The 12392-nt window shown below is 42.4% G+C and overlaps 1 protein-coding gene across 2 annotated transcripts in view; it reads right to left on the bottom strand.

The window, feature by feature from the left end:
* Positions 1-2786: 2786 nt before the first annotated feature.
* The window catches only part of LOC122163203 (cell migration inducing hyaluronidase 1), a 104397-nt gene continuing 94791 nt past the window's right edge, over positions 2787-12392 (bottom strand). For both annotated transcript variants that reach the window (XM_042824264.1, XM_042824265.1), the window contains exons 23-29: positions 12154-12365; positions 11500-11685; positions 10595-10799; positions 9760-9846; positions 9365-9522; positions 6937-7037; positions 2787-6316 (exon numbers count right to left, since the gene is read on the bottom strand). In XM_042824264.1, the coding sequence (XP_042680198.1) occupies positions 6189-6316; positions 6937-7037; positions 9365-9522; positions 9760-9846; positions 10595-10799; positions 11500-11685; positions 12154-12365 (1077 nt within the window). In that variant the 3' untranslated portion in view covers positions 2787-6188. The remainder of the gene's footprint in view (positions 6317-6936; positions 7038-9364; positions 9523-9759; positions 9847-10594; positions 10800-11499; positions 11686-12153; positions 12366-12392) is intronic.

Here is a 12392-nt window from a genome sequence, read left to right as displayed (position 1 = left end):
ACAGAATACCAAGCAGAATCACAACCCTGGACTTCAGAAGGGCCAATTTTGGCCTTTTCAAGCAAGTGCTAGCAGAAATCCGATGGGACAGGGTACTTGGTAAAGGTAAAGGTAGCAGTCAAGGACTGCTTCTTTCAAGGTCAAGATCAGAGCATCCCAGCAGGTAGGAAGTCAAGGAAGGCAGCCAGGAGATCTGCAAGGTCAAACAGAGAACTGCTGGGCAAACTCAAGTGGAAGAAGGGAGCCTACAGATCACAGAAGGAAGGACTGGCCACTTGTGAGGAGTATAAGACTGTTGTCAGAGGATGTAGTGAGGCAACTAGGAAAACTAAGGCCTCCTTAGAATTAAATCTTTAGAGAGGGGTGAAAGACAACAGAAAGGGCTTCTTCAAATATGTTGCAGATATAAACGCCTTATTTGTCTCTGTCTGCACAGCTGGAGGCTGCCCTGCAGAGGCATGTACCTTGAGGCCCCAGAGGAAGTCAGGATAAAGGAGTAATTTGCTTCAGTTGATGAGCTTAGAGACCAGTTAAGCAATCTGGACATCCATGAATCCATGGGTCCTGATGGGATGCACCCACGGGTGCTGAGGGAGCTGGCAGAAGTTATTGCTAGGCCACTCTCCACTATCTTAAGTAAGTTGTGGGGGATGGGAGGGATGCCTGAGGACTAGAGGAAAGCTAATGTCACTCCAGTCTTTAAAAAGGGCAAGAAGGAGAACCCAGGTAACCACAGACCAGTTCAGCCTCACCTCCATCTCTGCAAAGGAGATGGAATAATTTATCCTTGGTGCTGTCTCCAGGCATATCAAGGATAAGAGCGTCATTAGAGGCAGTCAACATGGCTTCACAAAGGGGAAGTCATACTTGACCAACCTAGTAGCTTTTTTTTTTTTTTGGAGATTTAACCAGCTGGCTAGATGATGGTGAAGTGGTGGATATGGATGTGGTGGATTTTAGTAAAGCATCTGACACCATCTCCCACAGCATCCTTGCAGCTGAACTGAGAGTGGGGTCTGGATGATCGAGTAGTGAGGTGGACTGTGAGCTTGCTGAAGGAAAGAAGCCAGAGAATTGTGGTCAATGGGACAGAGTCTAGTAGGAGGCATGTATCCAGTGGAATCCCTCAAAGGTCAGTACTGGGACCAGTGCTATATTTATACTTTTATATAAAGATACGTATTTTATATATGCACTGTCAGCAAGTTTGCTGATGACACAAAACTGGCAGGTGTGGCTGATGCACCAGAAGGCTGTGCTGCCCTCCAGCAAGACCTAGACAGGTTGGAGAATTGGATAGGGAGAAATTTAATGAAATATAACAAGGGCAAGTGTAGTCTTGCATCTGGACAAGAACAACTCTGGGTACCAGTATAGGCTGGGGACTGACCTGTAGGAGAGCAGCATAAGGGAAAAGGACCTGGGGGCCCTGGTGAACAGCAGGATGATCATGAGCCAGCACTGTGCTGTTTCTTCTACCCTGCTGTCCTTCCCCACTACTCTGCCCTGGTGAGGCTATATCTGGAGTACTGTGTCAGTTCTGGGCCTGGTATTTCAAGAAGGACAAAGAACTGTGTGAGTGTGTCCAGTGCAGAGCCACAAAGATGATTAAGGGAGTGAAGGAAAGGCTGAGGGAGCTGGGTCTCTTTAGCTTGGGGAGGCTGAGGGGTGACCTCTTGACATTTATAAATATGTAAAGGGTCGGAAGTGTCAGGAGAATGGAGCCAGGCTCTTTTCAGTGACATCTAATGATAGGACAAGGGGCAATGGGTGCAAGCTGGAATGTAGGAGGTTCCACATCAATATGAGAAGAAACTTCTTCACAGTAAGGGTAACAGAACAGTGGAACAGTATAATGCTACTTAATAAAGCATTGTCCTTGTTGTTGATGTTATAAGTGTTACTGCAGCTATAGATGTTTCTTTTAGCAAAAGCAGGTCGTTACCATCACTTAAATTAATAGTAATAATTCTAATAAATATATATTTTTAAATGGGTTATTTTTGGTGTTGGACATAGATATGGATTGAGGCACTTGAAGGCACTGCAGCCCCTGCAGTGCTGCTGGCAGAGGTTGGCAATGTGGCTCCATGTGCCATCTCATGTGAGATCTCACGAATATCCAAACTATTACATGTTTCACATTGCTTTATGGATATTAATCATCCTCCCTATTGTATGCACAGAGAGGGCCTGCTGCTTTTCTGTTCTTGCTTTCAGCTCTTGTCTTTCGGGTGCTGGTAACCTTGTTAATAGTGGTGTGAACTTCAGATATCCGTGGTTATAACGTGAAGGAGTTGCTAGGGAGCTTAGAGAAGCACAGGCATGGAACAACTCCAACGTTGCTGGAGTTTCTACCAACAGCCTCCTCATTGTGTTGTGGTGTGACAGATCACAGCAGCAGGGTTCCTCTCAGTGCCCTTCATACCCCATAGCATCCCCTGCCTCCAGCAACAAGGGGAGTGCTTATAGGATGAGAGACATGGGGCTGAGAGGACACCAGGACCTCCCCACGTCCTCACATGGAAGAGGTTTTCAAAAATTTTGTCTTTGAATGTAACCAAGGAGCAGTGTATCTCTCTCAGATGATATAACAAGTCCTGGGCTGGTCTCCACTTCAGACCTAGCAACACTGCATCACCTATATCTCCTTAGGAAAGCAAGCTGCTAAGAGCAAAGCTGAAGCACTGGGTGCAATGGTCTGAACACTGTTGGCAGCAGAAGGAGCTATTCCAGCAAACGCCAGCTGATCATTACAGATGTACACTGAAGAGGCGACACAAAAGTAAAATGAGAAACTGGCATTGAATATTTATTTTGATAAACGTTGTGTACTCCAAACAACTACATGTTATTTCAGTTGTAAGCCACAATCTTTTGGAACGAATGTCCCGACAGCTCTTGTCACCACAAAACAGACAGTCAATTCATTACCACATTCTGCGGACATAGAGAGCTTTCAAGTGCAAAGCAGATTATCAGAAAAGCCATATTGCCGACCTCCTTAACAACCTAGCCAATGCTAAACTCCAGTAAAGATGCTTCATATGTCTGCAATTTAGTTGTCTTAGTGCCATTGTAATAAATAAATAGAAAATATATCTTTTTCATTGGAAAGTCTCTAAGAAAATGTACAAAACACTATACATCTAACCCGAAAAAGGACCAGCTATTTCGGCGACAGGTAAAACAAGCATTTGAACAGAATGCAAAAACAAAACAAAACAAAACAAAACAAAAAAAAAAAAAAAAAACAAAAACATCCAACCAAACAAGCATCTGAACAAAAAAACAATCAAGAAATCACTCTGACAATGGCAACTGGATAGGCAGAGATGGGAACGTTTGCAGTAATAAAACCTTGTAAAGAGGATCATTGCAGCTGGTGCAGGGATCGTTAAATGGACATACAAAGTACAAGCAGCCAGTTAATTCACTAGTCAAAATGTGCACGTGCAATTTCTACAACAGTTAAAGATTAAAAAGGAGTCATATGGCACAAAACTATTGCTGACTGGTGATGGCATCAGGCTAAGCTGTGACTTCAGAGTAACCCACTGACTTCATCCAATTCACGTCAGTGGGAGTCCTTTGCATTTCACAGGAGTGTCTGCCCCAGTACACTGCTATGATGCTCCATTATCCCTCAGGCTTACAGACTGCAGTGATCCTGTCCTAAGTATTCACAGCATGAGACCCAGCCCTAGCTCCAAACAGGCCCCAGGTGACAAGCTTTACATGACAGAATGAGCTACTTAAAGTGTTTTTCTCTTAATAAGACAAGATTTTCTTAGGAAGAAGTTTTCCTAGAGCCAAGTCTTGTGATTTCACCCTGAGAATTCCAAAAATTGTAAAATCAGAAGCTACAACTCTAGCACAAATGCAGAGGAAGCCAGCCTAGGGCACGGTCCTTTGGGCATCTGCACATGTATAGTTATAGGGAGCCTCCAGCAACCAGGGAAGAAGTGCTTCACAGAGTGGGCTGTGGAAAACCAGATCCCAAACCAGATACATTCTGAACCTCGCTTTCCTGCCCATGTCAAGTGCTCATGAAAGAAATGCTCACACTTTGGTCCATCTCATGGAAGCACATGTACTCCACTGGTACAGGTGCAATTATAGGAACGAAGATGTGTAGATAAACCAGCCTGACACACTCAGGGACTTTTTTTCAGTGTATTTCTCAATTTCAGGGATCTGATTCTGTTTCACCTATCAGAGAATGTCAGGTAAGTAATGTTTGGCTGAACTAAAAAGGGACCTTTCCAAGGAAGAGTTTGTGCTTTGATGGTGAAATTCCCCAAACCTTCGTAAGAAAAAAAACCCACCACCACCACCTAACGTCCATCCATTCCAGAAACAGTGCAAATGCCCCAAACCCAAAAACAACTGTGCTGCTACTTCATTAACAGGCTCTTGTTGAGAAGCAAGGGAAGAAAAAGGGAAAGCTTGGATATAAGCTTGAAAAGAACATTTCCAGTTTCAAAACCCAGGAGAGGCTGGAAGGAAATATAGCCTACAGTGCTATCTGACTTTTTCTCACAATTGTTTTTCCTTTCAGAGATATTGATCTAAAAAGCAGGGACAGAGCTGACAGAGTTCAGCATCAGCCCTGTTGTGGGATGACCTGCAGCATCATTGCTCTTTAATTCTAGCTAAAGGACAGTATTTTGGAAAGTGGGGGGGGAGAAACAATTTAGTTACTGGAGTTCTAATTAAAACAGAGCAAAATGAAGTAATTATCAGCAGTCAGAATAATTTCTGTAGTAATATGGACAGGGAGAGACAAAGAGGGGAAAGAAACCCAGATATTGGGAAAATTGACTTTCATATTTACTTTTAAAACTTCTCTCTTAAACCTCTTTATAACAGCCACTGCCTCTGCATACGCTTTCATGGCATTTCTGAGCAACAAACAGAAACATCACTGAACATCAGAAGTGCTTAAAGTATTTTACAAGACAATGCTTATATTCCCACCTTCAGGAAATGTCTGTGCAGGAGTCCTGACTCTCACTGATCTGCCTTTATTACCAGCCTAAGGCTTTGAAGGAAGGGGGAAGCAGGTGCACAACATCCAACTAGCATATGGGGATTCCCAGTCTAATTCTTCAGCTATCTGGTAAGACCTCAAAGACTTCTACCTCTGCCACCTTCCACTCACATAACTCTTCCAGGAGGTCAAGATACTCATGGTCCAAAGGCCAAAGACTTGGCTGGAAAGCAACACCCAAGAGACTGACCCAATCTGGAAAGCTAAGTGCTGCTCAACCCATTTGTAGCTGAGAAACACAAGTCTCAGTATTCCCAGCTGAGAACTGGAAATCTTGAACAGGATGTCCTTTTTGACTGTCTACCATACACCTTCTAGATTGGTCCTGAATATACATATGGTCAGACTGAAGAGAAAGGGCTGGAAGTGTTGGTGCTGACTGACAGGTCTTTCCTTCTAGACTATGGCTGCTGTTGAAGGAAAACCTCCCATTTGAGAAACCACTATTAAAAGACCTGAAGGTACAGGAGAACCACAGTTTTCTGAACAAGCAGAAAGATGTGGTTGCATCAGTCTCTTCTTGTATACTTGCTTAACTCCTCTCCCCTCTCTTCCCCAACTATGTGCCAAGTATGTACAACACAGATCCCAAACAGCTTGATAAGTTGTCACAGAAAATTTAAGGTACAGTCTTGCTGTCCAGTTACGTTTCCTAGCATCTAAGTAGTCATTCAAATCCACACCTTCTACCTTAGATTTTCAAGGCTCAATTGGCTGATTACTCCAGGGGGAAAGAAGAGTGTTTGGACAAGTTAGAGGTTGGTACAAACAACAATCCTCAGTGGCCTTTAGCCCTAGATCTCACCTTTCCAGAGACAACACGCCATAGGCGTGCTGATAAAACCAGCAGCTTGCAGATCAGGTCAAACCTTGCTTAGTGACATGAGCGTCAACATCAATGGAAGTCAACTGGCGAAGTGCCGACGATCACAGAACACGCGCTGATCACAGAGGAATGCGTTTCCATCACATGCGGCCACTTTAGCTACTTACAGTAAGATTTCTTTTTTTGAACAACGACAACAACAAAACGCTACGCTTCTGGAGCACACTGTAATGTGCCTGTCATGAATAGTCAGTAGTCCATCCCAGTGGGGCAGTGCTGGCAGCCAGAAGAAGGCAAAGCTTTGCGTCCTCATAACTTCATTTTCTTCACCACAGGAATTGGCAGTGCTTGGTAGATTTTAGCTGAGTCCTCATTAGTGACCAGCTTCACCCAGACAGGACGGAAGCTGCCTTTGAATCCAACAAAAGCCATTTTTTCTGCAAATCAGAGCAAATAGATTAGAAGCATATCAGGGCTGTAGACACCCACATGGGTGGCTACACCCAGACTGCTGGACTGATGCAGGTGGTCAGGAGCACAAAAGCGCATACAAATGTTGCTGATAATGCACTGCTGAAGAATTAAAGAAATATTTTCTATATCAGGTTTAATTAAAATTGTATACATAACTTCTTTGCTTCCATTAATTAACAGTAGCCACTGTGTGATATAGAGCAGAGATGAAAGAGATCAGGAAACCCCCTTCAGAGCTGACTACTGAAGGTATTGTTGTTGGAGTGTTTGCATATGCTCAGGAAAAAACAAAGGTTTGCAGTTAGAGCTGATCAGAGCTACATGCATGGAAGAATTATATACTAGTGCAGTATGGGATGCTTTGTAATCGAGACACTTGATTTCTGCAGTAAATCTACTGCACTTGATGCTGCAATAGATACAACCTTTCCCAGTAAGCAAATGCCTTCTCCCAGGATGTCTGAGCACATGCTGATAGGACAGGCAAGGTGAAGTTTAGAAGCCCAGAAAAGGTGCCTCTATGAGAACCACACAGGGGAATAATCAAAGGGTTTTTAGAACTGTGTTTTTTAGAAGCAGTTACCTTTTAAACTAAAACCTTTTTCAGCTCCAAGTTTCTCCAGTACTTTAGTCCATGGTCCTCTTGAAATGAATCTTCCTTTAGATGTCACCAGCACTATAGAGCTGAAAGAAACAAAAAGTCATTTATAAACAGGTGAGGAGTTAGGAACCATTCCTTGCTTTTCTGGCTTGAGCTCTGTTAACCCATCTGTGCAACCCCAAGTCACCTACGAGCTGCAATGCTTTCTGCTTTAATGGCTTTTGTCAATGCTGACAGCTTAGTCATATGGTCACTTTTCCAATAATGCCAACAAAACCTATTAGGAAGCAGAGAGAATTCCTTTTTTTTTTTTTTCTTTTTTTCTTTTTTTAGTTACTAGTGAAAGTTTTGCTATGACATTTAGCAGGGCTGGGATGCCCTATTCTTGCATATCTGCGAGGCTGAATAATTGAACACCTGCCTTGATGGAATAATTTCATTCCACCTTGCAGGTTTCCACAACTGAAGCTTGTCTGACTCAACTGGCATTTGCAGTGCTGCAAAACGAGAGCCTTGTTGGATCTGCTTTCCTGCATCACAGTGGACACAAGTTGCTAAAATTAATTTGGCAGCAATGCCTGCAGAGCTCCAACCCTGAGCTGCTGAGTGCTGCAGTTACACCCGAACAGCTGCACTGGATATGGAACTGTTCAGGGGAAAACAGCACTGGGTGGTGGCAAAAGGGAAGTAAAAGAATTATGATCCATCGGGTTTCTTCCTATAGTAAACCTGATGTGTTAAATAATCCATGGGTTGCACTGCTGAGCTGCTTTTGGCTGCTTTGTGAATGCTCTTTTTTCTACTTTGAGTTCAGTAAAATCTTTAATTTCTATTAGGTGTCTTCTTTAAAATAAATTCACTTAATGTTTTGTTTTCTTACTCCTGGAGAACTTATCAAAAATTGATTTTTTGGCTTAAAAAAATGGAATTTGGCCTGAAGAGAGTTGCTTAGAGGAACTGAAAGACTTATTGCTAGAAGCACTTCCTCTCACATCCACAAAGCTGTAAATGTATTTAAAAGTCTTTTGAGCAGTATCTTGATGAGAGGCTGGCAAGACATTCTGGAATCTGTGCTGAAGAGGGCAGAGAGCTGTCCTGTCCCTCCAACTGCATGGTGCCCACCTGCAGCTGGATGGCACCTCGTGCAGCAATGGATTAAAGGAGTTTCGTGGTCATAGCTGAAGTCTTTGCCTGATGGGATTGGAAAGGCCAGCAGGGGGAGGGCTGGGAAAGCTTTTGGTTAAAGGAAAAGAATGTTTTGAGTTTTCAGCCCTCACAAGGACACACAGCTGAGTGACACCCGAGGTGCTGGCTGTTTTGCATACAGATCCAGTCCTAATTGTAACCTAATCCTAATTCCAATCCTAATCCAGTTCTAACACTCATCAAGATGAAACAGTGAGGCTCAGCTTGACTTAAATGCACCTAAAGCCTAATTAACAACTCATCCTCTAAAGTAAGAAAGAACCCAAGCAGCAGGCTTTAGACAGGTTTAAGATTGTACTTTTTAGCAAAGAATGATGGGTCCTTTTTTTCTTTGGTTGTTTAATGAAAGAAAAGTGAGTAACTAGCACGCTTTTCTGTAGTAACCACTTGACATGTTTTTTGCAACCTTTAGAATTATTTAAAACATTTTTTGTGTTGACAAGCTTGGTACCATGACAAAACTTCCTCCAAGTCTGTAGAATAAATCCTAGAACAGCACCCTGTGAATCTGCCCACCAGGTAGCTCATCAGCAAAGCAATCATATTTGTATTAAATGTTATGTACTGGTTTTCAAATCAAAACAGATTTCATAGCAAGGAAAGGTATTCACTTCCCATAGCATTCCACAAACCATCGTAGGAACAATCCCTTTGGATAAAAGACTTCTGATGCTGTTTCCTTCACTATTCCAGCAAATAAACCCACTGTTCTCCTATATGCAAGAACATCTGGTGGGTAATTAGCAGCCACCTGAAAAACTGCATTTCTAGGTGCTTAAAAAATGAAGCATAGAGATCTTAGGTATGGGTAGGGGACAGATGCAAAGAGGAATGTATTTTATTAGCAGGACTTTCTGCTATTTGAGAAAGCGTGCAGGCAGTAGGAAAATGTAAGCTGTACATCTGTACCAATATGTGCTCAAGTTTATTTCTGAACTTAAGCCTTCTGTTGTCTCTAACCCACAGCATCAGTGTGGATCTGCAGTTTATTAATCAAATGTAGCTTACTGGAGGCTCGATCAGTTCCTAAATCTCACTCTGCACCTTCAGCTGCCTGCATGTCCTGCTCACATTTGGACTCAAAGTCAGCAGGTACAAAAGCACACACTGTTAGCTCAGTCAGTCTGGTCCATGTTAGGTGACCAAAAAAATGTGTTATACAGCATTCTCATATGCTATGCCTTACCAGCACCAAATTACTCACTGATTTCTGATGTTGTTGACATAGTTTTCTATCTGTGCTGGGATTCCTTGTAGAATTGAGTTTTTGAATGTTACTCGATCAACTACTTTCCCATGATGTCCATCGATCACTATCAGCTGAATACCCTCTTCGGTGAGGAAATACCTTACACCATCAACCTGTGGGAGGGGGGAAGGAGCATTATCAGTTTATTGAAGAAACACAAATGCAAAATAATCAACTCTAAGAAGCACTAATAGCCTTGAATTAGGGGACTGCTTATTACATCAAAGGGCAGATTTCCAGATCTCTGAGGTCAAGCTGAACTGCGTTTTTTTAATTATTTTTTGTAAAATTCAAAGGAAAAGTGACTCAAATCTTTTGTCCCATAAAGTTTACTGAGAAGACCCATTTACCTCAATGTATGCATAGTCATCCTTCAGGTGGAAGTATTGTTTCTTATAAGTTTCTATTTTCACTTCTAGTAGGTGGTCCTTCGTTTTCTGTTCAGAAAAAAAAAGAAAAAAGAGTTTTTAATGAGGGTGTCCATTGTGTGAGTGCTGCACCTTCAGTAAACATTTTAAACCACAAAATTCAGTCAAGAAGACAGCTACAGAATGAGCTGTGACTTGCCAAATTGCATTGCTAATGAGACTGGGCACAATGGCAACCTCTCTGCTCATCCTGTCTACATCTAAACTGTTTCACCAAATGGCCGACTGTGATTCTCACTTCATGGTGCTTATACACAATTCCCTGAGGCTTTGCTATGATTTCCTGCTTCAAGGGTGATGAGATAAATATCCTCCTTCCTCTCAGAATCAGACTGGATAGAATATAGGACACACAGCATTGTGCAGAATCCTATATACAAAGGAGACACTCTGCTGCGCAGTCCCCTGTCTGCTGCTGTTGTCCTTACAGCTTGGAAAGACAGCTTGCATCTCTCCAGCATCACATTCCCTGGACCAAGCCCTCTTCCAGCTCACCACTATTTATCCTGTTTTTAAGCACGGCACTTCCCAACAGAGACTCAAAAGACTGGGTATTTAACTTGAACTGCTCTGTCCTTTGAACACCTTCATACTTGGCACTTGCAAGAATCTGTTTCATACAATTTCTCGTGTCTCATCCACTTCATAAAAACAGGCATGAAATATACTGAATCCATTACAAAGCCTTTTCATGAGGAGAGGAACAATACGGGCTAGAATAACAGACAATTTTGTGATAGGAAATCAACTACTTTACCAGCTGTACAGTAGATAGCTTCTTAGGCATTGGCACTTCTACTACAGGCGTCTCAATGTACTTGGGGTAAGCCATGGCTTGACAGTCACTGACACCAGCAGTCTTTGGAATCATAGCTTTGATCCTTATTCGTTCACAGCCTTTGACAGAGCAGAAAGCAAATTTCTCCTTTTCATTTTGAGCTTTAAGTTTCAGAAACAGCAGCCTGTACATAAGGGAGAAAAGTGAAGAGCATCCTTGAGTTCAACACAAAAAGTGACAAAGGTTCAGTGGACTCCTTCCTAATACTTTGCAATAGTATGTGTGGAAAACCCTCTGTGCTGGTTTGAGGAGTTTATAACAATAAACATGTTACATACATTTAAAAGGATGCCTGCATCCCAAAAATGTTTTGGGAAAGTCAGGAAACCTAAGAGAGGTCAGCTGACATCTAAACTGCCCTAGAGCTCTATTTCACAATGTCCATTTACACAGAAATACATAGTTTGTATTTTAGAACTCTTTCTTCAGGTCTCTCACATTTTCTTAGTTCTGTAAAAGAAAACAACAGACTTTGCACTCTTGGTTATTGTGCCTCCCTGTCTTAGGTCTTCTAAATGGTTGCTGTTCAAAACAAAAAAGGTTGGGTGTGTCTCCCGTTCAGTACTATGGTCTGCATTTTTTTTTTTCTTCCTAATTTGTATTCACTTAGCAAAGCATTTCCCAGAGGAACTGGCAGGACAGCACAGCATGGCCTGCAAATGACTGGCAACTATGGGAGTCCCAAGAAAATTAAATGCTGGTCACATTCCCATAAAGAATTACTGGTTTTGCTGTGATCCCAACTGGTGGCATTCGCCAAACAGCTCAGAATTCCAGCAGCTTTCTCAAAAAGGTGTCCAAATCATCAAGGGCCATTTCCTTACCCAGTGTCCTCATCCCAGTAGTAGTATCCTTTGCTAGGATATCTGTACTCCAGTTTCTCCATTTGAGATACCCTATAAAAGGTTCCAGTTTTGATTGTTTTCTTCAAGAGACGATTGTGGATGTCTGAGAGAATGGAAAATGTCGACCCTTTAGGATAACAAAACCCTACTTGGATCCAGTCGTTCCTGAAATAGCAAAGACTCAGGTTGTAACAAGTCGACGCATTACTATTAATTTTCCTGCGCATGTTAAAAGCCAAACTAAATACTTCACTCCAAAATGTAACTTATTCTGTTCCTGGCCAGTTAAAATTGTAATGGCTGGGGATCAATCAATGCAATGTAAATTAGACATAACCTCTACGGGTTGGTTAAGCAACAGGGGTCAGATCTGCTCCTGACTTCTACACCTCTGACTTCTATGCACCAGGAATGCATTATCTAGGCTTCTAAAAAGGACTGTGTTATCTTCCAGGGCTTCCCCAGGGAGCCAACAGGAATCTGAGATGTCAAATGAAAAGATGGTGAACTCAAAGGAGTTCCTGGAACAATTATGTTAATTCTGGAAGAGTTCACACAGCAATCACCTCACCCACTAAAAATGTGCAGTTACATTATTAAGCTGGAATGTTGGAATCCAGTTGGATCACTCACTTGTTGAAGTTGATGAGCCATATGGTCAGCTCTTCAGGGGCTGTCTTGTCCCAGTGAATGGTGTAGCCTTTCCTCAGAGTTATAACTGGCTGATATTGCTGGTAATGAGTGCTTTTGCTCAAAGCCCCTTCCAAGTAGAGTGGGTGACTGTGGTAGTCATTTTTTATTATTTTCATTTTGAGGTTGGCTGGCTTGTAGGCTTGGATGTATATCTGGATGAAAAAAGATCATCAAGTGTT

The sequence above is a fragment of the Centrocercus urophasianus genome, unplaced genomic scaffold, assembly GCF_019232065.1.
Source record: "Centrocercus urophasianus isolate 14NV4802_14NV808 unplaced genomic scaffold, USGS_Curo_1.0 seq_23, whole genome shotgun sequence".
NCBI classification, from domain to species: Eukaryota; Metazoa; Chordata; class Aves; order Galliformes; family Phasianidae; genus Centrocercus; species Centrocercus urophasianus.
Note: the sequence above shows the minus strand (reverse complement) of the source record. Positions and strands in the feature narration are given on the sequence as shown.